This window comes from Chamaea fasciata, unplaced genomic scaffold (genome assembly GCF_029207755.1).
Source record: "Chamaea fasciata isolate MVZ Bird 193981 ecotype frontalis unplaced genomic scaffold, bChaFas1.0.hap1 SCAF_21, whole genome shotgun sequence".
NCBI lineage: Eukaryota > Metazoa > Chordata > Aves > Passeriformes > Sylviidae > Chamaea > Chamaea fasciata.
The window spans coordinates 10,725,514-10,745,491 of record NW_027094106.1 but is presented as its reverse complement, the minus strand read 5'-3'; the positions used below and the strand labels follow the sequence as shown (position 1 = coordinate 10,745,491).

The 19,978-nt window shown below is 59.4% G+C and overlaps 2 protein-coding genes across 5 annotated transcripts in view; one reads left to right on the top strand and one right to left on the bottom strand.

Annotated features, from left to right (window-relative positions):
• The window catches only part of RAP1GAP2 (RAP1 GTPase activating protein 2), a 54,094-nt gene extending 53,329 nt beyond the window's left edge, over window positions 1-765 (bottom strand). For all 4 annotated transcript variants that reach the window (XR_010723579.1, XM_066201834.1, XM_066201835.1 and 1 more), the window contains exon 1: window positions 716-765. Coding sequence is in view for 3 of the 4 variants with exons in the window: in XM_066201834.1 (XP_066057931.1) it covers window positions 716-765 (50 nt within the window). In the remaining variant the exon portion in view is untranslated. The remainder of the gene's footprint in view (window positions 1-715) is intronic.
• A 10,405-nt stretch (window positions 766-11,170) lies between these two features.
• CCDC92B (coiled-coil domain containing 92B) lies at window positions 11,171-15,676 on the top strand. The gene is made up of 3 exons (XM_066202179.1): window positions 11,171-11,324; window positions 13,419-13,466; window positions 15,054-15,676. Exons 1-3 carry the CDS (start codon window positions 11,195-11,197, stop codon window positions 15,674-15,676), a joined length of 801 nt encoding a protein of 266 aa, XP_066058276.1. The 5' UTR covers window positions 11,171-11,194.
• The last annotated feature ends 4,302 nt before the right edge of the window (window positions 15,677-19,978 follow it).

Sequence of the window (19,978 nt, the reverse complement as noted above, 5' to 3'; positions counted from 1 at the left end):
CCGGGCCCCGTCCCAGCGCCTCCATCAGCATCCCCACGGAGCCTCCCAGCCACAGCCTGGCATCGCCGCAGCGCCCTGCTCAAAAGTCACAAGCTTCGGACGTCACAAACTGCACAATTCAACATAAAAGAACACAGACAAAGCTTGTTCTCAATGTCAGCCCGTCCCGGCCGCTCCGGGCACAGGCAGTGCCCTGTTCCAAGCCCCGTTCCCGCACGCCAGAGACCGGAGGAGCCTCAGCGCTCCACGCGAGTCCCGGGGACTCCCCCGGAACGAGGAGAGCTCGGCATCCCCGGCACGCTGCCGCTCCCACGCTTCCTCCTCAGCGGGCAGGACCCTTTTCCAAGCGCAAGAAGTCTCCGGGATCCGACTCCTCTACCCCCGCTAGCGATCCCCCTCCCAGCACGGGCCCGCCCCCCCATGTGTCCCCCCGGCCGGAGCAGCCGCCCCGCCGGGAGCCCCGCTCCAGCCGGGAGCCCCGCTCCAGCCGGGACCACGCGGCGCCCCTCGGAGCGCCCTGCAGCGTCCCAGATCCTGGGCGACGACCCGTGTCCCCTCAGCCCTACCCGGGGTCCCCCCGCCCGGGTTCTCCTCCTCTCCTTGGAGCATCCCGCACGCTGCAGCCCAGACCCCTCTCAGGCTGAGCCCCTGCCGGTCTCCAGCTCGGGTCCCCCCTGCCGGGAAAGCCGCGACCCCCCGGGCCCGCCGCACTCACCAGCGCACCAGCTCCCACCGCCGCTCCCCCGCCGCCTTGCCCGAGGCCATCGCGGGGGTCCCGCCGGCCGGGGGGCCGCAGACCCCGCTCGGAGCCGGCGGCGGCTCCTCAGCACCGGCCCCGGGCTCGGGCGGCTGCGCCGGTTCCTGCGCTCCCGCCCCCTCCGGCGCCCGGGGGGACCCGGGGGGGCCTGGCCCCGGCAGGTGCGGGGGGGCCGCACGGCTCGGCCCGGTTATGTAAAGCGTTACGCAATGACCCCACCGGCGCGGCCCCGAGGGGCACACAACGGCCCCGGTGCCTCTCTGCGGACCCCGGAGTCTCGCACCGACCGGCTGGATCCCATCCGAGGCTCCAAGGAAACGTTCGTTTCACAGCCTTTTAACACTTTGAGCCAGTCCGCGCTGAGCATCCCGAAGTGCCTCGGGAACCGCCACCGGGGGAAAGAAACCCCAAAGCGGGGCCGTGACATCCTGGCCCCCCCAAGCCCCCCGCTCACCCAATCGCTCACCAGCGCCCAGGGGCGAGCGGAGGCCACACCTGCACAGTCTGGGGGCTGGACCCCGCCCCGGCCTCTGTCACGGTCCTTGCTCGCTTTAAGAGCACCCACCCAACCCCCCTGGCAGAACTGGCAGACCTATTCTCCCGTAAATTCAAAGTAGAACCTGCCTGAGCCGGAGTTTCCCTCCCAGAGCCCCTGGGCGCTGCAGGGGGCTCAGGAGGCAAACCACACATGCAGTCAGGTGTTACTATAGGGAACTTTCTACCACACTGAAAGCTGTTTCCCAAAAACGGTGTTCTGGCCCTAAATCCTCACTTTTCTGATCTTTGAGAACTTAATTCCACAGCTCAGCAAACCCAGGTGCTGCACCCACAAGCCAACAGCTTCATTTAAAGCTAATAGAGTTAATTACTCAGGTAAATTCCTATTATTGGTAATTCTGAAGTCCTGCTGTTGTGGGATACAAACACATCTGAAGGGCATTGATGCTTCCTTGCAGCTGGGGAGCAGAGGTTGCTTAGCCATGGTAGCTGGAGAGGCTGGGCCTTGCCTGGGCCACAGAAGGGGAATTCAGATAAGGGTCTCCCAAACCTGGGCAGTGACCTGCCTTCCAGAGGGGCTGTCATCTCCTACAGTTCGTGGGCAGAAGGCTGGAAAGAACACCCTGCCCAGAGAGAACATGGCCACATGCCAGGTGGGCAGCTGTAGGTGGGATCCCCCCAGGGGAGCCCCCACGTGTGTGTCAGCTGAAATGGTGGCCAGGAAATCACTGTGCATCATATTTGGTGGTCAGGCAGCGCTGGGCTCAGGGAGCCCCACAGAGCCCGAGGGCCGTGATGAACCCCACACTTGTCCATGGAGAGAGAGCTCACAGGGACAGCTGAGCTGGCCCCACTGCTCCCACCCCTCACACCACCCTGAGCAGAGCCCTGCCTGACCCTCCCCTGACCCAGCCTCAGCTTCTCTCAGGCCCTGCACCAGCTGCAGGAGGCCATGGGCAGGGAAACAGGGATGGGATGGACTCGAGGGATGAGAGACAGGCCAAGGAGGAAGCAGGGGAGAGGCTGAAACTGGCCCTGCTGCCCCTGCAGCCCTGGAGCTGATCCACCCTTGCTTCACCACAACAATTTTTACAGACCTGGGAGATTTAAAAATAAAAGCAACTTTCATTGAAAAAAAGTTTTTAAACCATGAGAAAAAATAAAAATTGGACATATCACATATCACATATCACATACACTTAAGTGCAGAGGAACAAATTGCATTGCTTAGCTCAGGCAAATACCCTTACGAGTAGATTTTCCAATCCCTGTGGAAATGTTAAGCTAATGTTAAATTTATTAAAACCCCCCAGCTTTTAGCCTTTAGACTTCAAGGAGCTTCTTATTAGGTTCTTCAAAGCAATTAGAAGGCACACACACACTACATTTCAATTAGGTTAAAAAATAATATCTGAGGCAAAGTTAAACTCATTTATAGATTAAATGCAAAAATCCCCCTAAAAATTAACTCGGGGGTGGAGGGGGGAAAGCTCTGGTCTCAGAGCACTCCCATAGCCACCCTGGAAGGGCCCAGGATTCACATTTACTCCAGCGCACATGGGCTGCAGCTGCCATCGGGAATCAGCTGTTTGGTCCAGGAATCAGTCACCACTGAAGGGACCTGGGCTTACCCAGCGCAGGCCCTTGGCCACATCCAGACCCGCAGGCAGAGGCTCCATCCTCAGCTCCTCTGGCAGCTCAGGAAGGAGGCACGGAGGGCCGAAGCAGCCGCAGGTGCTGCCCGGGGCCCGCCCTGCCCGCTGGCTGTGGCACGGTGTGGGGTGGCCGCCGTCCTCACCCGCCCCTCGGGACGAGCAGCCCGGCAAAGACGGCACCAACCGGACCTCAGCGTCAGGGCGAGCCTCGCAGAGCTGTGAGGACAGGAGGGGCCGTGGTGCCCCGCACACCTTCCCCCGCAGGGCAGCCCGGCCGTGGCCCTGCCCAGCCCTTCCCGGCCGCCTCCCGCCCGCCCAGCGCCGGCTGCGGGGCGTCCAGCGCGGCCACAGCGGGAACGCAGCCTGGCGCACACACAGGCACCTGCACACGCTCGCACACACACACACAGACACTGGCACAAGCACACTCGGCCGCGCGGGTGCTGCCCGTACCGCCGCTGGTACCGCTTATCCTCACCGCAGCCGCTGCCTCTGTCCACACGGCTGCCGGTGCCGCTGCCGGTGCCGCTGCCGGTGCCGCTGCCGGTGCCGCTGCCGGTGCCGCTGCCGGTGCCGCTGCCGGTGCCGCTGCCGGTGCCACTAGAGGTCAGTGCCGGCACGGAGCAGCAGCGGCGGCGGCAGCGCCGTAGCCCGGCCCCGCTCGGAAGAGCTGCCGCCCGCAGCCCCATCCGCAGTGCCCGCATCCCGCACCTCTCATCCCACCCCGCACGCTTCATCCCTACATCCTCACATCCCCACATTCCCCATCGTGCATCCCCACAGTCTCCACCAGCCTCGAACCGGGGGAAAAGCCACGCTGCTGCAGCAGAACCCGGAGCTGAGGCACCTGGTGGGTCTCCCCACGTCTGCCGTCCCCTGGGTCACCGTGAGCAGGGGCTGCCAGCGCTCTCACCGAGGCACAGGGCAGTGAGATGTCTCCCAGCTGGGCTATAGCAGGCAGGGAGCTGACTGCCTCCACCCAACAGCCTCTGGGGCTCAGCCACGCATCTGAGGTGGCAGCAGGGACCCTCCAATTCCTCCTGAATTGGTATTCCTGCCATTCTTGCCTCACTGTATCGTAACCTCCGACTTGTTTGAGAAGGAGCTCCTGTCTCTTGGAGCAAGCAGGGAGTGGGGAAGAGTTGCAGCATAATTGCAGTGCAGGACATCACGGCGGCTGGAAGTATCAGCAAAGGGACTGCCACGTCATGTCCTGCATAAGAAAGCTGCCATTGAAACCAGTTAATTGTGGAACTGGTGATGGGAAACATGAGCAGCCTGTGTGTACAGAGTGACCCCAAGTTGCCAGATGCTCACTGCGGAGGCAGCTGACATTTCCTGTGCCATGCTGGGTGCAGAGGATGTGCTGCTCCCTGCTGCTGTCCTGCCCGGCAGGCTGCGTCCCAGAGCGATGACCTCATTTACAGAGCAGCTCTCTGTCCCTGAGTGCCTGACCTTGACTGCAGGCTTGTCTTTTATCCAGTGGAAAATCAATGAAAATTGTACAAACCTTGTGAAACATGATGCACTCAGACATTCCCCCTCTCTCCTGCCCCCACCTCCCGTCTGTAGCTCACTGCCACTCAAGTTAGCACACAAGTTAGGGGAAGACACAAGGAGACATTAAAAACATCCACACACCCCAAACATGGCACACTGCCCTGAGAGGGACAAGTGACACCTGGGCAAGCATTGAGCTGAGGGTCACAAATGGGTGAGAGGGGCTCCACGCGAGACAGTGATGCTCTGAACAAGAAAGGCTGCACTCTCTCCCTTCATGCAGGCATCTGTGACCTCTTAGAAACTTCTGGTTTCAAGAAGAACTCACTTTTCAGAGAACACAAGTTGAGAGGAGGCCCACATAGGAGTTGGCATGACTGGGTGAGCACTGGGAGGCCCTGAAGCTCTCCCTTGTGCTATCTGGGGCTACAAGCAGGTCTGTCTGAATAACTTACTGCAAATGAGCTTCTTGTGTGTGCATGTACAGACTTTCAGACCACACTGCTCATCTTTTCTCCTGATTTAATGATGTCTTCTTTGTGTGAACTAAACTCAGTCTCCATAGACGAGCCCTAACACAAAGCCCAGCCTTTCTTGCCAGAAACAGCAGGCCAGGCTGGACCCCACCTCTGGGCATCAGGTGAGGGTCCAGTCCTCGGCTGTTACTGTGCAGAGATGTCACAAACCTTCTGTATCACACCTGGAGCATGTGCTTTGCTGCAGGCACAGGGCGGTCTATCGGCCACAGCACACCCTCGCTGGATCTGTGGAGCACCAACACTCACTCAGAGCCTGGAGGCATTCAAGGGGAGGGAAGGATGTGGGAGGGCAGGATGATACCACAGACCATACTCCGTGAGCTCCCCTACAGCTCCTCTGTGTGCTGGCTATACACCGGGACATACAGGATTGCAGCAGTCTTAACGGGGAGACAGCAGCACAGTTCAGCAACAGAGCAGGAGCACTGTGCTCTCTAGGCACATTTGGGTTTGAGGGAACAGGAATCAGCAGACTGTCAGCTGATGGGAAGGACGCTACCATTTTCCTGTGCCGTCAGCGCCGTGCAGCGTGGAACAGGCCAGCGCATCGCAGCCTCCCTGCCGGCACAGAGGCGCAGAGGATTGAGTCATCCTTGGATGTGAAGCCCCAGCTGGTCTGGGCACCACAAACAAAAGGCATGAAAAATCAGTACCACTTGAGTAAACAAGTTTTCCTCATCATCTCTCTGACCACATCTTCCCTGGTCTGACCGACCGGTTTCCCGGCTGCAGCCGGTACCGGCCCGCATTTGACTCGCATCCCCCCGAGCGGCGGTGACACTGCAGCCCCCGCGGGGACACACCGCCCTGCCTTCCCCACAGACGCTGAGCCCCCGCTCTGACCTCCCGGGGCTGCCCGGAGGGTCCCAGCGCCCGGGGCTGAGCGGGCGGCGGCCGCGGGACCCTCCAGGGCCCCTTCGGCCTCGGGCTTCAGCACCGCGGACAGCGGCGGGGAGCGGCGGGGAGCGGCGGGCCGAGACTCCCCGGGGAGCGGGGACGGGGACACGACGGGCCCCGCGGAGCGGAACCCCGGCCTCACCGAGGGCCCCGGGGAGCGGGACCCCGAGACCCGCGAGGAGCGGGACCCGGCCGCAGCGAGGGTCCAGGGGAGCGGGAGCGGGGCCCCGGGGGTCCCGGGGAGCTGAGCGCCGCCTCGCCGAGGGTCCCGGGGATCGGCGCCCCAGCCCCGATGCGGCTCCCCCGGCGGCGGCTGGCCGCGGCCCGGCCCCGGGGCAGAGTCCCCGGCCGGGGGTCTCTCCCCGCGCCCGCCGCCGCCCGCCCCGGCGGAGCTCCCAGTTCCGGTCACGTTGCCGCCTGTTTACGGGCGGCGGGGCCGGGCCGGGCGAGGCGGGGCCGCCGCAGGCAGCGCGGGCAGCGCGGGAGCCGGCGCGGCCCCGGCCCCGGCCCCGGCCCCGGCCCCGCCGCCCATGACGCCCAGCGGGCGCCCCTTGGGGCCCCGCCGCTCCCCCCAGGTAAGGCACCGGCCGCGGGGCGGGGCGGGGCGGCGGCGCGGGGCCGGGGGCGCGGGCCGGGCTGCGGGGCGGGCGGGCTCCCGGGGCTGCGGGGACGGCCCCGCAGAAGTTGCCCGCAGCCCCGCCGTGCCGGTTCTAGAAGTTGCTTCTCCCGGTCCGTGACCCCGCCGGCGCCGTGGCTCCCCCGTGGCTCCCCCGCGGCCCCCCGAGCCCTGCCGGGCTCCGCCGCCCGCTGCGGAGCGCGGCGCCGGGACCGGGCAGCGTCGCTGCCAAGCCCCAGCGGGCGGGCGGTACCGCGGGTTCCCCCGCCGGGGAGGAGGATCGGCCCGGAGCGGCGGTGATGGCCCGGTTCCGCTCCCGGAGTAGAGCTGGATCCATAGCGAATTCCCTCGGAGCCGGGAGGAGAAAGCACGGCCTTGCCTTCAGCATCCGCAGCTCCCTGACAAGCCTCACTGGGGCTGTTCCTCAGGCGGTTGTGCTTAGAGAATTGCAAGAAACACAATAATTTATAATCACCATCTGTATTGATTTTATCTGTAAATAGATACTGACAGATAATGAATAGCAAGCAGCACTCCGAGTGTAATTCTGCCTCTGCTGAGATCAGGGAAGGTTTCCCACTGACTTTTTCAAGGCCGGGATTTCACCTCTGGTTTCTATTCCTGGCATCGCCACTGCCTCTGTGACCTTCTGCAAGTTTCTGAGCTTCCTGCTTGCCTGATTTCCCTACATTTAAAGATACACTAGCTCAGTGGCATTGCTGCAGTTCATATTCTTTGAGTTGTAAATACCAAGCACTATGGATTTCTAGTGTGTGTGAGTGTTTATTCCTGCGTATGTTTTAATGCAATGGAAAAGGGGTTGCTGGCAGCCACAGCAGGACAAATTATCGACCTGTTCCTGCAAACCTCGTGCCCTCTGACTTCCAGATAATTTGCCATTTACTGGGAATAATAATCCCACAGATAAGGGCCAGACCGTTGTGTGGTGTCTGTACAGGGGTACGTGGATATGCAATACTGCATCTCCCTTTCAGATGCATCATTGGGATGGAGGGTTTTTCTTGGGTCAAAGTTTTGGGCTTCTGATTTCCATTGAACAGCAGACTTTAGCAGAGTTTTGCCCTGGGAGCAAATTCTCAACCAACCTGTCTATGCAAAGGAAATCAGCTCTTGGTAGACTTGCAACTGAATTGGTCATTGTAGCTGCTCCAAGAGCCTGCTTCAGTCATTTTGGTTTGTGAAATAAGGAATTGATAAATTGGGATGAAATTGTAAATCTCACTGGGGTTTTCCATCTGCACTTTGAAAGAAACAGCTGAGATCAGGACTCCCAATATGCTTGTGCTAAAGGTCATGGTTGCACAGTGAAAGGACAAGGACTGCAGAAAAAAAAAATGTAGTTCAGAGGCAGGTGCACAGGAAGGCTCAGCAGTCAAGACCATGCCCATGGTCACTCCATGTGGGGAATTGGAGGGGGCTGAGCCCAGCGCTGCCGCATCAGTTCTGTGCTCAAAACCTTGGAGGATCAGCAAGGGAACCTTGTTCCTGGAAAGCTCTCGTGGTGGAGCAAAGCCCTGTGGATGTCCAGTCTCCAAAACTGGAGAGAACTGTTCAGGCAGAGCTCTGCAGGGAGCAGGGGCCAGCTCAGGCTGTAGGTGTCACCTTTGAACAGGGGCAAACCACACTGCTCAGCTGACTGCTGCCTCCTTTGCTGCTGTCTGTGCACATGTTCAGCTCTCAGAAGCACCAGGGCACAGAGCATCCCTCAAGCTAAAGAGGACTACCATCACTCACTCTTGGCTTTTGTTATGAATGACATTGTTTTCTAGGGTTGTAACATCATCACAGAGCACACAGGCACTCTGAGAGCTTCCACCACCAGTTACCTTGGCATCTTAGATCTAGTCTGGAAAAGAGAAGTAACAGCTCCAGCAGCAAGGGAGGGATCAGAGTAGGGGCACCCAACTGTGCCCCTCTTTGCTGCAGTACAACCACCCTTCTGGGAGCCACACTCACCCAGCTGGGGCAGGAGGAGCGGGTGGGAAGGACAGCCCCCGTCACCACGCTTTGGCTCTCGTGTCTGTGGCACAGGGTGAAAGTTCCTGCCGTGGCTCACTGCACACACTCTTGGTCATCACCACTGTGGGTGTTGTGAAGCCCTTGGCACGGGGAGTTTTGGTGTTACCAGCTGGGAGCTGCAGTGACCCTGTACGTGTTCAATCAGCCAGCAGCAGCAGCTAATCCTTATTAACTCCCAGCACCGCCCAAGGATCGAACTGTGTGAAATGACAGAAGGCACGGATCAAACCAAAGGCTCAGGATGCTGCTGCAATCCCACTTGCCCTCGGAAGCAGTGGAGGGATGATACCAGCTGCTGAGAGTTTGGTTCTGAACCCTGTTGGGTAACAGGTGGACACTGCCTCAGTGACACAAATGCTCATCTACTGCCCTCTGGTAAAGTTAGGGACACTCCAACACTGATGCCACTTAAGCCTCAGGATGAGATTGCATCTTCCTTAACAGCTCTGGCTCTTGCATCATCACCTGGGAGGCAGAGCTGTGTGACCTGCAGAGAGGACAACATGGCCCTCCCACGGGGCTGCAAATGGTGAACAGCTGCGGCCTCGGACCCCCAGAATCCCTGGAGAGCTCTTCCCATCACTGCTCTTGGGCACCAGCACGACTGTTTCCAGCATTGTCCTCATTTCCAGTGAAGGCAGCTCCTGCCCTGCTTGCTTCTGTGTCCCACCCCTGCCTCCCTCCATGCCCTTGGTACTGGTGGGAGGTTCACGGCTAAACAGAACAAGGTGCTCACTCCCTCATGTGGGACTTCAGATGTTCCTGCCACAAGCTGAGAACTGTTTCTCAAGGGAAAATGTGGAAGTCACGTCGGACAGACAAAGCTGAGTCAAACCCACTAAGGATTTCCCATTGCAACTCTGGAGACAAGCTATTTTTCCTGCATACACAGGTAAATTATGAAGGCTCTTTGCTTCCAAATCAGAAACAACAAACATCTCAATTCCAGATTTGTTTTTCTTTGACTTTCTTTGCAGCTTGAAATCATCAACTATTTTTAAAGGAAAACATTTTCACTGGTTAAAAAAAAAAAAAAAAAGGAGCAATTTCCTACTTAAGGGGAGAAGGGAAATTTCAATGGAAAATTTGCAGCCATTTCTACTAAAGACACTTCAGCTAGACAGAACAAAGTGCTTGAAAATAGCAGTACATGTCCCCTGGGCTTCAGCCAACCTACTTTCTGATGTTTCCTGAGATGAGGTACTACAACTCCCTTCAAGAAGCTCAGCCTAGCAGGGCCAGGGCTGGCAGGAGGATGTACCCATGGTGTGGTTTGCATTCCTGGTCTCTGGCAGATGCCAGGTAACTCCCATAACTCTTGCGCTGGCACCAGGACATATGGCCCTCCAAGGAGGATGGCCCGGCCAGCCCCAGCCCTCTGGCGCTGCTGGGTTTGTCACCTTCTGTAAGGACAGCGACAGGACAATGCACTCGGGATCATTTCTCTACCAGCAGGTTGGGTGCCCAGCCAGCCTGCACCCCCCACCTCATCAAACACAGGAACGTGGAGACAACTGTAGAGTTGTCACAAATCTTCAGAGCCTTTGGCAGGAACAAAGCTTTGACCTTGGGGCACTGCCAGGACCACTTACTGTGGGATTGATCTTAAATGCATTCTGGTTGCAAGAATTGCAAAATGCCCTATGTGACCATGCCAGGGGTGCTGGAACAGTGAACCACAGTGCTTGTTTGGTTCTGCAGTTTCTGTAGAGAGAAAACTGGAGTCAGACGTGTGAAGCAGCTGCCCAGGGACAGAATGATGCGCTCCACCCCTCAGGCTTGTGGCACAGCATCTCCCCACAGAATCATTTAGGTTGGAAAAACCCCTCAGGTCATTGAGTCCAGCCACCCACTCAGCACTGCCAGGTTATCTTGATTTGCTGCAGCTTCCCTCCTTCTGGGCTGTGTGCAGGGAGCAAGGACAGATTCCACATACCACAAAATGGTATTTCCTGGGATAAAGGGTTCTTTCAGGGGTTATTTTTATCTCTCTGTGCAGCAGCACAGGTGGGCGGGCGGCTTTTGCAGCTGCTTTGCCAAGGCCACTGATGACGTGGGGACGGACCCCCAGCCCAGCTCGGCTGCCTGGCACAGCCTGCCAGCAGCTCTTGTCTGCCAGGCAAATTATCAGGGGAGATGTTCCTTCTCCTGGAAGACAACATGACTCTCCTAGCCATGCAGTGCTGATCGGGTTAGACAGAGCATATTGTAATTTTCATGTGCTGGATCGCTCGCTGCAGTTGCTGCTGTGAAATGTGGGGCTTGTCAGGCGAGAGCCAAAATCATCTCTGGTGCAACTCCCACCTGGGGACGACGGGGAGCAGTCCTGTCCCAGATGCATCCTACTCAGTGATAAAGTATTTCCTAGGGCCAAGTTCATAACAGGCGTGCATGCTATGACGCCAGGGTTTGTGCAGCAGGATTTTCTGCCTGTGCAGTCTCAGAGCAGGCAGGACAGGAGCCGGCCTCAGGGGCTCTGGAAGGTGAGGGGGCTGAGGCCATTCCCTGGGGATCGGCTGCTTTGCCCACAGCCACAGTTCCCGAGCAGAGGGTCGAGGAGAGAAGGCACCGCCCTGCACCACGGGCTCTGCCCCCCACAAGGGCTCCGGGGCTGGGGCTTGCAAGCACTGCTGCACGTTTGATGACCAGCCATCTCCACTCCCTGCAGGCCTGGACTGTGAATTTAGTTGCGATGGAGACCGTGTCCCTGGAGCACCAGATCCAGAGCGTGCAGCGGCACATCGCCTTCCTGAAGAAGGAGCAGATGGAGCTGCTCCATGACCTGCACCTGGAGATCCTCCGCCTGCAGAAGCACTGCTCAGGTGAGCTCTGGGGTGGCTGTGGTGTGCGGGAGCCGACTGCTCCCGGAGCCCCCTGGGCAGCAAAGCTCCTGCCAGCACCGCGGGGTGCTCACACAGGGCCTCAGCAGGACGCAGAGGGGGCGAGTGCCAGGCTGCAGCACAGGGCTCGGGGCCCTGCCTGGCTGTGGGGTGCACAGCTGCCCCACCGCAGCCCCACTCCCCTCCAGCCACCCCTGCAGGAGTGATGGTTGCTCAGCCTTCTGCCACCACTGAAACTCATTCCAACTTGTGCTGCTGCTCTCATCAATAATTCAGCCATAGCTAATTACTCCTTGTCTTCCAGCCCCTCATTTTCCCAGGTTCCTGGGAAACAAAGAAATGTCTGCACTGCTAAAATTGGCAATTTTCCCCCATCCTTTCAGAGCTTTTGCTGTTCTGTTTCACTGTTTTAATGGTTTCACCTACAGCCTCTTCAGGCAGGCAAGACAGCGGGGTTCTCCTGCCTAAATCAAACCTGGGGGGGTCTGTCCCCATGGGCTGAAATGAGCCCACTGCACGGGTGGTCTCCCCTTCCCAGTGTGACCCAAGGACAGCCATATCTGACCAGAGGGGTCCTGTCCTCCTGGGTGAGGTGTGTGGTTCTGCCAGGAGTGACGGGGGCAACCCCTGGGTAGTTTTAAGGAGACTTTGCTGACATTTGAGTGTCCTTATCTGGGGGGCTGTTTGCAGGAGGTGAGCAGAGTCTCTAAGGCAGTTTTTCCCCACTGTGGCCCTGTGGAGCCGTGCCTGCTGCCCTGGCATTGTTGTTTTTGACTTTTTCACTATCCCCTTGGTCCCTCTGAGGTATCCCTGTGGGAAAGGCTCTCCCTCCCACAGAGGTGGTTCTCAGCTGCCCCTCAGAGGTCATGAGGACGGTACTGAAGCAGATCAGCACCAGTCCCTGGGTCCAGCACAGGAACTGGGACCCCAGGCTGTGCACTATCCCTGCACTTGCTCAGCAGGATGATGTCTTTGGAAATAGGCAGCTGCTTTGGCTTTCATTTGAAACATATCTGAGACTCCAAACCTATAATTTTAGTCTCAGAAAAATAGCACAATGGCCATTGATTCCCACCAGGGCAGACGAGAGTGCTGAATGCTTTCCAGAAACTGCATTACATTCTCAGGTACTTCTGCCTTCTCAACACAGATTTGTTTTCCAAGACAGACAGGCAGAGCAGCCTGAGCCAAGCGTTCGGTTTCAGAAGGATGGCAGTGATGAGGATTAGAGTCAACACAAAAGCAGATTAAAAGAAAAATGTAGGGCAAAGATTAACCATTTGGACTCATTTTCAGGGGAAGAAATACCCCCCAAACAGCTGAATGCTGCTGCTGCTGCCACTCTTTTCCTCTGCTCAGGGCTGTTAGTGGTTGGGTGGGCTGTGATAATTAATTCAAAAGGCACTGTATGTAAGAGTGCAGGGTAAAGTGAACTCCAGAAGGTCCCTGAGCTGCCCTTTGTGACCTGCTGCTGTAGCCCGGGGCTAGACAGCGAGCAGGCAAAGAGCAGCAGAGAGGAGGCAGCATGCTGGGGCTGAGCAGGCAGGTAGGTGCTGCAGCTCCTGAGATTTGGAAGGGATTTGGGAGCTCCATGCTGCCTGGAGCAGGGCAGCATCCTCCTGCAGGCACACGGTGCTGGGACGAGGCCGTCCTCGCTTGCGTCACGTGCAGAGGCAGCGATCAGCCTGGAGCAGTAAATTATGAAATGCTTTGGGTGGCAGCTTACACTTTGGTCTATTTTCAATCCATTGCTCTGCTCTTTGTCCTGGTTTAATTCACTGAAAATGGTTCAGCAACTCGCTTAGAAAAAGGAAAGGCATTGTCAGAGGAGCAGAGCCTCCTGCGGACAATGTCTTGGCCATGAGGCCGCTTAATAACATATAAATTGCCAGAATTGTCTGTGTTTAGCTCAGCCTGTGGCTGGTGCTCCAAGACAGCCACACTCCCATGTGGGCTGGGCAGAGATAGCACTGCAGCCGCAGTGATGTCCTGTGCCTCAAAGGGTGCAGAGGAAGACATGGGGAGCACAGAATGGGTGGGATGCCCCTCCTCAGTCCTGTTGCATTTCTCTTCCAGAGCTCACCCATGACCTGGAAATGAAAGAGCTGGAGGCCCGCCAGCAAGGTGAGAGCGCAGCTTTGGGCAGGAGATAAGGGGGAAGAGGTGTGGGTGCAGAAGAGCCTGCGGCCAGAGGGGCCCCGTCAGGGCTGCAGGGAGGGGACACGGACCTTGCCGGAGGGGCAGTGGGCTGAGGGTCGGGCTGGGATGGCAGCGAGCACAGCCTGCTGGCAGCCCAACAACTGCTGGTGATGCCCGGGAGCCCCGCGGCCGGCAGAGGCTGCTCACAGAGCAGCCTGGCTCCTCTCCCTCCCGTCCCAGAGACGAAACTGAAACTCCTCCCTGGCGCTGCCCGGGCACGGTCCCTGGCACCAAGCCCCAGCCTGTGCTCTGTCCTCAGTGCCGGGACAGCCGGTCCCAGGGTGGGTGCAGGCTGCTCTCACTGGGCCAGCGGGGTCCTCGCCCTTGGCATCCTCAGGCAGTGCCATGGCTGGCTCCACGGGAATTCCAAACTCCCAGCCCCTCCCGTGGAGCCAGGGGTCCCTTCTCTGCGCCCGGGGGCTCTGCTGGCACAGGGCCTGCTGCCCAAGCCACCGGGTGCCATCGGGGTGTCACCAGCCACAATGCAGCGAGCCTCGTCCACGGTGCCTGCCCATCCTTCAGCCTTTTGGAGCTGCACAATCACTTTGCCACGTTTATGGGGCAGCACCTCATTTACGATGCCATCAAATGATTGCTCTTCTAATGCCATTCATGCAATAATTACTGCCTGCAACTGCCTCCCTAAGACCTCATTATGAAGCTGCAGAAACACTGAGGAGCTGAGGCTGTAAGCGGCTGCCAATCACATCATAAAAAGCAGATTATTGCAGAGGATGGGAGCAGGCCTGGGCAGGCCAGGGAGCACAGGCAGGTGCCAGCCTGCACCCTGCCAAGGGCTGGGCGCTGGAGCAGGCGGCCTGGGCTGGGGTCAGGAGTCCAGCCCGGCCCAGCCCACTGGGCTCAGCCCCAGAACCCCAAGCTGAGAATTCCCTAAGATGTCTGGCCATCCTGCCCCAGGACAGCATTCCCCAGAACCCGCTCCCCCCTCCCAGCGTGGAGGCTCCTCCCCTGCTGAGCACAGCCTCCGTAATCTTGGATTAGCATCTCCATCCTGACTAACCAGGCTTCGGAGTCCCGGGGCTTGAGGCCAAAAATCCCTCCAAAGTTGGGCCGGTGGTTTCCCGGCACCATTTCCTTTTCTCTCCCGGCCCACGTGCTCCCTCACACGTTCTGCACACATTCAAAGTCACTTTTAGGGTGAAAAACTACTTACCTAGGGAAATTTTAACACTGCAGCAGGGTAGAGGCAGCAGGTTCCATGGCAACAACGTGCTCCACTGAAACTGCCTTTTGCTTTGCCCCCGCATTCGGGTGTGACACCAGGCCCCGTGCCAGCGGCCTGTGCCGCGGTCCCTGTGCTGGCAGCGGGGCCGTGCTCGGGCAGCCCACAGGGAGTTCTGGATCCCAACTTCACGGAGCAGCCCCAAGGGCGCTGCCGGGACACGCCGGCACCATGGAGCGGCCAGCGCCGCGTCCGTGTGGGAGCGTGCGGGGACCTGCCGGGGCCCGCCAGGGCAGAGCCCCCCGACCCCTCTGTGCCTCGCCCCGCAGATGTCCTGGACCGCGAGCTGGAGGAGAAGTGCCGGGCGATGGAGGCGCAGCTGCAGGAGAAGGAGAAGGACAACCTAGAGCTGCGCAAGGAGCTGCAGCACAAGGAGACGCTGGTGGCCGCGCTGCGGTCCAGCCTCCGCAGCAAGGAGCGCCGGTTCCTGGAGGAGCTGAAGCGGCGGAGCCACCGCGTCACCATCCTCGACACCGAGCTGCAGAAGCAGACGGAGGCGGCCGCCTACCTCTCGCTGCAGCTGCACGCCACGGCCCAGCGGCTGCCGGGCCCGCGGGCGGGCGGGCGGCCGCCCCCCGAGCAGCCCCCGGCCGAGGCCCGGCCCCGGCGCCGCGGCCACAGAGCGCCCGCCCGGCGCCCGCCCGGGGACCCCGCGCAGGAGGAGCACGACGCCATGCCCGACCCGGCGCTGTTCCTCTACGCGCCGCGGCCGCACGGCCCGCAGCGCCCGCCGCCGGAGCCCCCCGCCCGGCCCCGCTCCCCGGCCGCCGCCTCCCGGGGCCCGCGGCCCCCGCGGCAGCCCCCGCAGGAGCCGGCGGCCCGGCCCCGGCCGGCCAGGGGCGAGCCCGGCAAGAGGCAGGGCGCCCGCGGAGCCCCCCGGGCCCAGGAGTAGGCGGCCGGGGGACGGCGTGGCCCGACCGGCCGGGAAGGCCTGAGCCCGGCGGCACCGGGGCGGGCGCCGGCAGAGGTTCTTTCCCCCATCCCCTTGGCGGAGGGGAAGGGGCAGCCGAAAGCGGAGCCCTGCACGCACCTCCCACCCACCGGCAGCCAGGGAGGACCGCTCTGCCCGAAAGGTCCGAGCCAGGGATGTTACCGGCGATGCTGCGGGACGGGGGAGCATCCAGCACCCGCGCTGTGAAGGGGATGCGTCCGAGCGCCTGTCCGGAGCTTGCGAGGAAAGAAAGAGGGGAAGAAAGAAGAGGAAGGGTTTTTGAAATGAGATCTCCCTGCTGCTGCTGCTGCCCTCAGAGTGGGCGCCGGGCTGCTTTCCCTGGCCCGGGGTGCTGTGAGGAGGTGGGCGAGCAGCAGCAGCAGGCTGCGCGGGACGTGGCTGGGCACCGCGGGATGAGCCCAGCCCGGCCGCCAGCCCTGGCCATCCCCGGCGCCAGGCACACGGGAAAGGGCCCGGGACATCACCAGGAAGGTTCTCCAGAACGCAGGCAGCTGGGCGAGGTTGTTCCTGTGGGTGACGGAGGGATCCCCTTCCACAAGGACAGTGCTGCTGTGCTGGCCAGGCCCTATGCCACGCTCCCCTGTGCAGCGGTTTGGCCGTCTCCAACACGGATTGCCCCCTCATCACGTTCACACACAGGACTTAGACAAGGCAGCTGGACAAGAGCTGAGATAGGCAGTCCTGCTGGACACCCTGTGGCTCCTTGGCCGCTGCAGCCAGGCTCCATGTGCTGCTGGAGCAGGGCTGCCCCCTGTGCCCCCTGCACAGAGCTCCCCTCGGCACCAGCAATTTGGTTCTCAGTCACATCCACAGGCAGGTCTGGGTTTGCTGCTGAGGGCTGAGCAGCCCCCCGGTCCTCCCCCTGGCCTCCTGTCCTTCCCAGCACAGCGGCCATACACAGCTGCCTTCGCCCCACTGGGGCAGCCTTGCCCCATTTCCAACCAAACTGTCAGCTTTACAACCCACTCGCTGGGTGTTGTGAAACACCGTTAGGAGGGGAGGGCTCTGGCGGCCAGGCAGGGCAAAGGTCTCTCTGCTGCGGTGCTGCCGGACCTGTGCTGCTCAGGGCAAGCCAAGGGGCAGGCTTCGCCCCGACGTTTGGCTGCCAGGTGCGCACAGCCTCCCGCAGGCCCCTCGCTGCCTCCACGGCTGGTGTGGGCAGGAGGGAGCTGCAGGCTGAGATCAGACCCGATTTCCTTCCAGTTCCATTTGAAACCTCTTGAAAGACATCACCCTCATAGACTGGCGAGGCCTGGCCTGCCCGCACTCACCCTCAGTGTGCCCGTGCAGTCAGAGCTGTCTATTTTTGTAGTTCAATATTTATATACTCTATTAAAATGCTTTACGAGATTCCCAGCAGCAGTCACCAAGCCGGCTCTTTGGTAAAAGCGAACCCCAAAGCATATGAGCTGCACTAGCAGGGCAGAAATCAGCCGCTCCTGTACCTTTTCCTTGGCTGCTGTGTGACTAGTCAGGCTTTGGAGGGCAAGGCCCCTCTTGCTCTCGCAGGACACCCCTGAGGGCTGGGGCTCCCCAGCCGCTCGCGTGGTCCCTCACACACCTCTGGGTTTGGGAAAGAACCCAGCAAACCTCGCTGGGCAGGGCCCCCCTCACAGTGCTCAGGCAGCAGCCTGGCTTGAAGCTGGGCTGAGGTGTGCAGCTCCTGGGGCAGGAAAGCTCTAGTGGGAAATTTTTGCAGCCCCTGAGGTAGCTGGAGCTGCTGCCTCAGGAGCGCAGAGCCCCCGCGAGCCCCCAGCTGTCCTCCCAGACTGTCACAGCCGTGGGAGGCTGCAGGGAGCCCTGGCAGGGTGCTCACAGGCCGTGCCAGCAGAGCTCCTCGTGCCCAGCTTGGCTGTGCACGCTCGGCAGGTGCAGGGCAGCGCGGGGGCTCTGGTAACGCCCCGCTGGGCTCTGAGCGAGCACCAGCAACAGTTGCATGAGGGAGAAAAGCCCTGAGCTCCCCGGCAAGGCTGCAGAATGCTTCCTGCCCGTTTCCCTCTGCACAGTGATCCAGGCAGGCTCTGCCAGCCCCAGCTGCGGGGTGAGCTGTGTGTGCGGGGCCCTGCTGTCACCCACGCACGGGGGCAGTGAGGGGAGGTTTGTTCGGGGTTGCACGAGCAGCCCCAGGGCTCCAGCGTCACCGTTTGGGAGTGTGTCGTGCCCGTGAGGTGCTATTGGCCTCTGGAAATCGCTGTTTCTCTCAGGTTCTGAGAGGTTCTGCTGTGGATTTGTCTCTCCCCTGTTAGGGTGAAAGAGGCGATGCCTGTCCCTGTGTGCTTGGCTGTTGCTGCAGCTGTGGTGTGCACAGCTGTTTCCCGTCCTTCGTAGACAATCCTGACAGACACAGTATGTTGCATTTTTATTACAAGCTCCTTCATGAGATCGTGGTGTTTATGACTGACCCAAGCATTGAAAAATGGACGGAGAAGTGTGATCCTTCTCCTGTGTAAATACCTTCCTAGCAATCATCATCCGTAGTGCCTAGTATGTAAATGAAGCAACCCTGTCTGAGCTGCAGGGCCCTTTCCTCTCCACCAGGAATTAGCAGCTTGCTCGAGGAGCTGATGTCATTCCCAGTCCCCCATGCCTGTCCCTCCCCAGGTGCTCCTGGTGCAGGCAGGCAGCTGGGCAAGTCTGGAGCCCCTGGCCGGGCAGGCAGAGCCGCCTGCAGCGAGGGGGTTCCCAAAGGGATGGAGAGCGAGCACCCCAGTTCCCCCTTCATGCCAATGTAATGTGCTTGGAAATGAGTTGGCAGGCTGAGCCCTGCACTTTTCCTTAGGCACATTTGCCTTGGAGCAGGAAGGATCAGCTCCTGCGTGCTGTACCTGCTTCAGTCACTGCTGCTTTTCTTGGGGGGGAGGGAAGCTCTAGAGATACTATATATACACTTATATATATATACACAACACGTACATGCACTTGTTTTGAAGGAAAAACACTGTATGATTGTAATAGAAATAATGTTGAGATAAATTATTTTAATCTTTGTATTTATATAAAATGATCAAAGAGATCAAAATGATAAAAAAAAATCAAAAAGACAGTATTCCTATTTTTTACTGAGAAGGCTGCTGGAGCCACCGGGAGCCTGAGGAGCCACTGGGGCCCAGGCAGGGCCTGTCCTCCCCTCCTGGAGTGGGGGGCTCTCACAGACTCCCCCCATTGCACTGTAAGCTAGCCCTTAGCCTGTAAGATGTAACAGGGATCTGTAGGTGCATTTAGCCCGTGCTCTGCACTCCTCAGGAGTCCAAAGGGCACACACAGCTCCGACCTGCGCCTGCAAGCACAGACTGAGGAGTGCAACCACCAACACCAACGTGCTCAGGATGGAACGGGCAGGGTTTGATGTTGACTTGTAAAGCTTAATGATTAGACTGGCAATGGAAGCATAGCAATAACGCTCGGTTGTTAAACAACGTCCTGTGTGTGTAAACCACCACGTGCTGAGAGCTGTCTACAGACTAACAGCCGGGCTCCTCTCCTCTGCACCCCCTTTCGCTCTGTAGCTCTGCAGAGGCTTATGGATTTGATGTGTTTGGTTTGCTAATATCTCTTTTCCTTATTGTTATTATTATGTTATTATTTCTTTTTCCTAATGCTATCTGAGAAAGTGATGTCTGAAATGCACCTTGCAGCAGGTGTGAAGTGAGCAGTGGATGGGGGAAGATGCAATGGGGGGCACGCTCCCCTGACTTTAACCCTGGGCAGATTAGTCAGGGAGGTCTCCTTCTTGACCCTGTTAACTAAAAAGCCATATTTCTGAATGTGTTTGCTGGGGCTAATCTAAGCGCTCCCAGCCGTGTCCTTCCCGTCCCCACTGGGCTCCCAACCTTCCCACTGCTGCATGGCTCTGTGCTGAGACAGTCTGATCTGGGGCCAGGCCCTGCTGGCTTCCCTGGGGAAAGCTTTCTGTGAGTCACCAGCAAAGCCAGATTCGTGGCCCAGCTGATGGGTGCTCTGGAGGGGCTGAGGGGGCTCTTTCCTAGGTGCCCAGGAGAGGTGGCAGTGACACAACAAGAAGCATCCTGCCTGAAGTGGCTGGAGCCAGCAGTGTGAAGGGATTGCTCTGCTTTCCCCAAGTTCTCCCCGAGCTCTCCACACGAGGAAGGTAAATCAGCAGCACAAGGGACTTTCATTTTTGGGGGTTCGGTGAACCTTTCAGAGTCCTCGTGTACAGCCTTGTGAACGGGCTCCAGCTGCCCCAGTGAAGCCACGCCATCCTGCCTTTTTCCTAGAACACCG

Excerpts from the sequence above, each read along its gene's own strand:
- CCDC92B (XM_066202179.1), top strand. The coding sequence starts at position 11,195 with ATGGAGACCGTGTCCCTGGAGCACCAGATCCAGAGCGTGCAGCGGCAC. Across the intron at positions 11,325-13,418 it reads CCTGCAGAAGCACTGCTCAG|AGCTCACCCATGACCTGGAA; the intron begins GTGAGCTCTGGG and ends TTTCTCTTCCAG. Across the intron at positions 13,467-15,053 it reads GCTGGAGGCCCGCCAGCAAG|ATGTCCTGGACCGCGAGCTG; the intron begins GTGAGAGCGCAG and ends CTCGCCCCGCAG.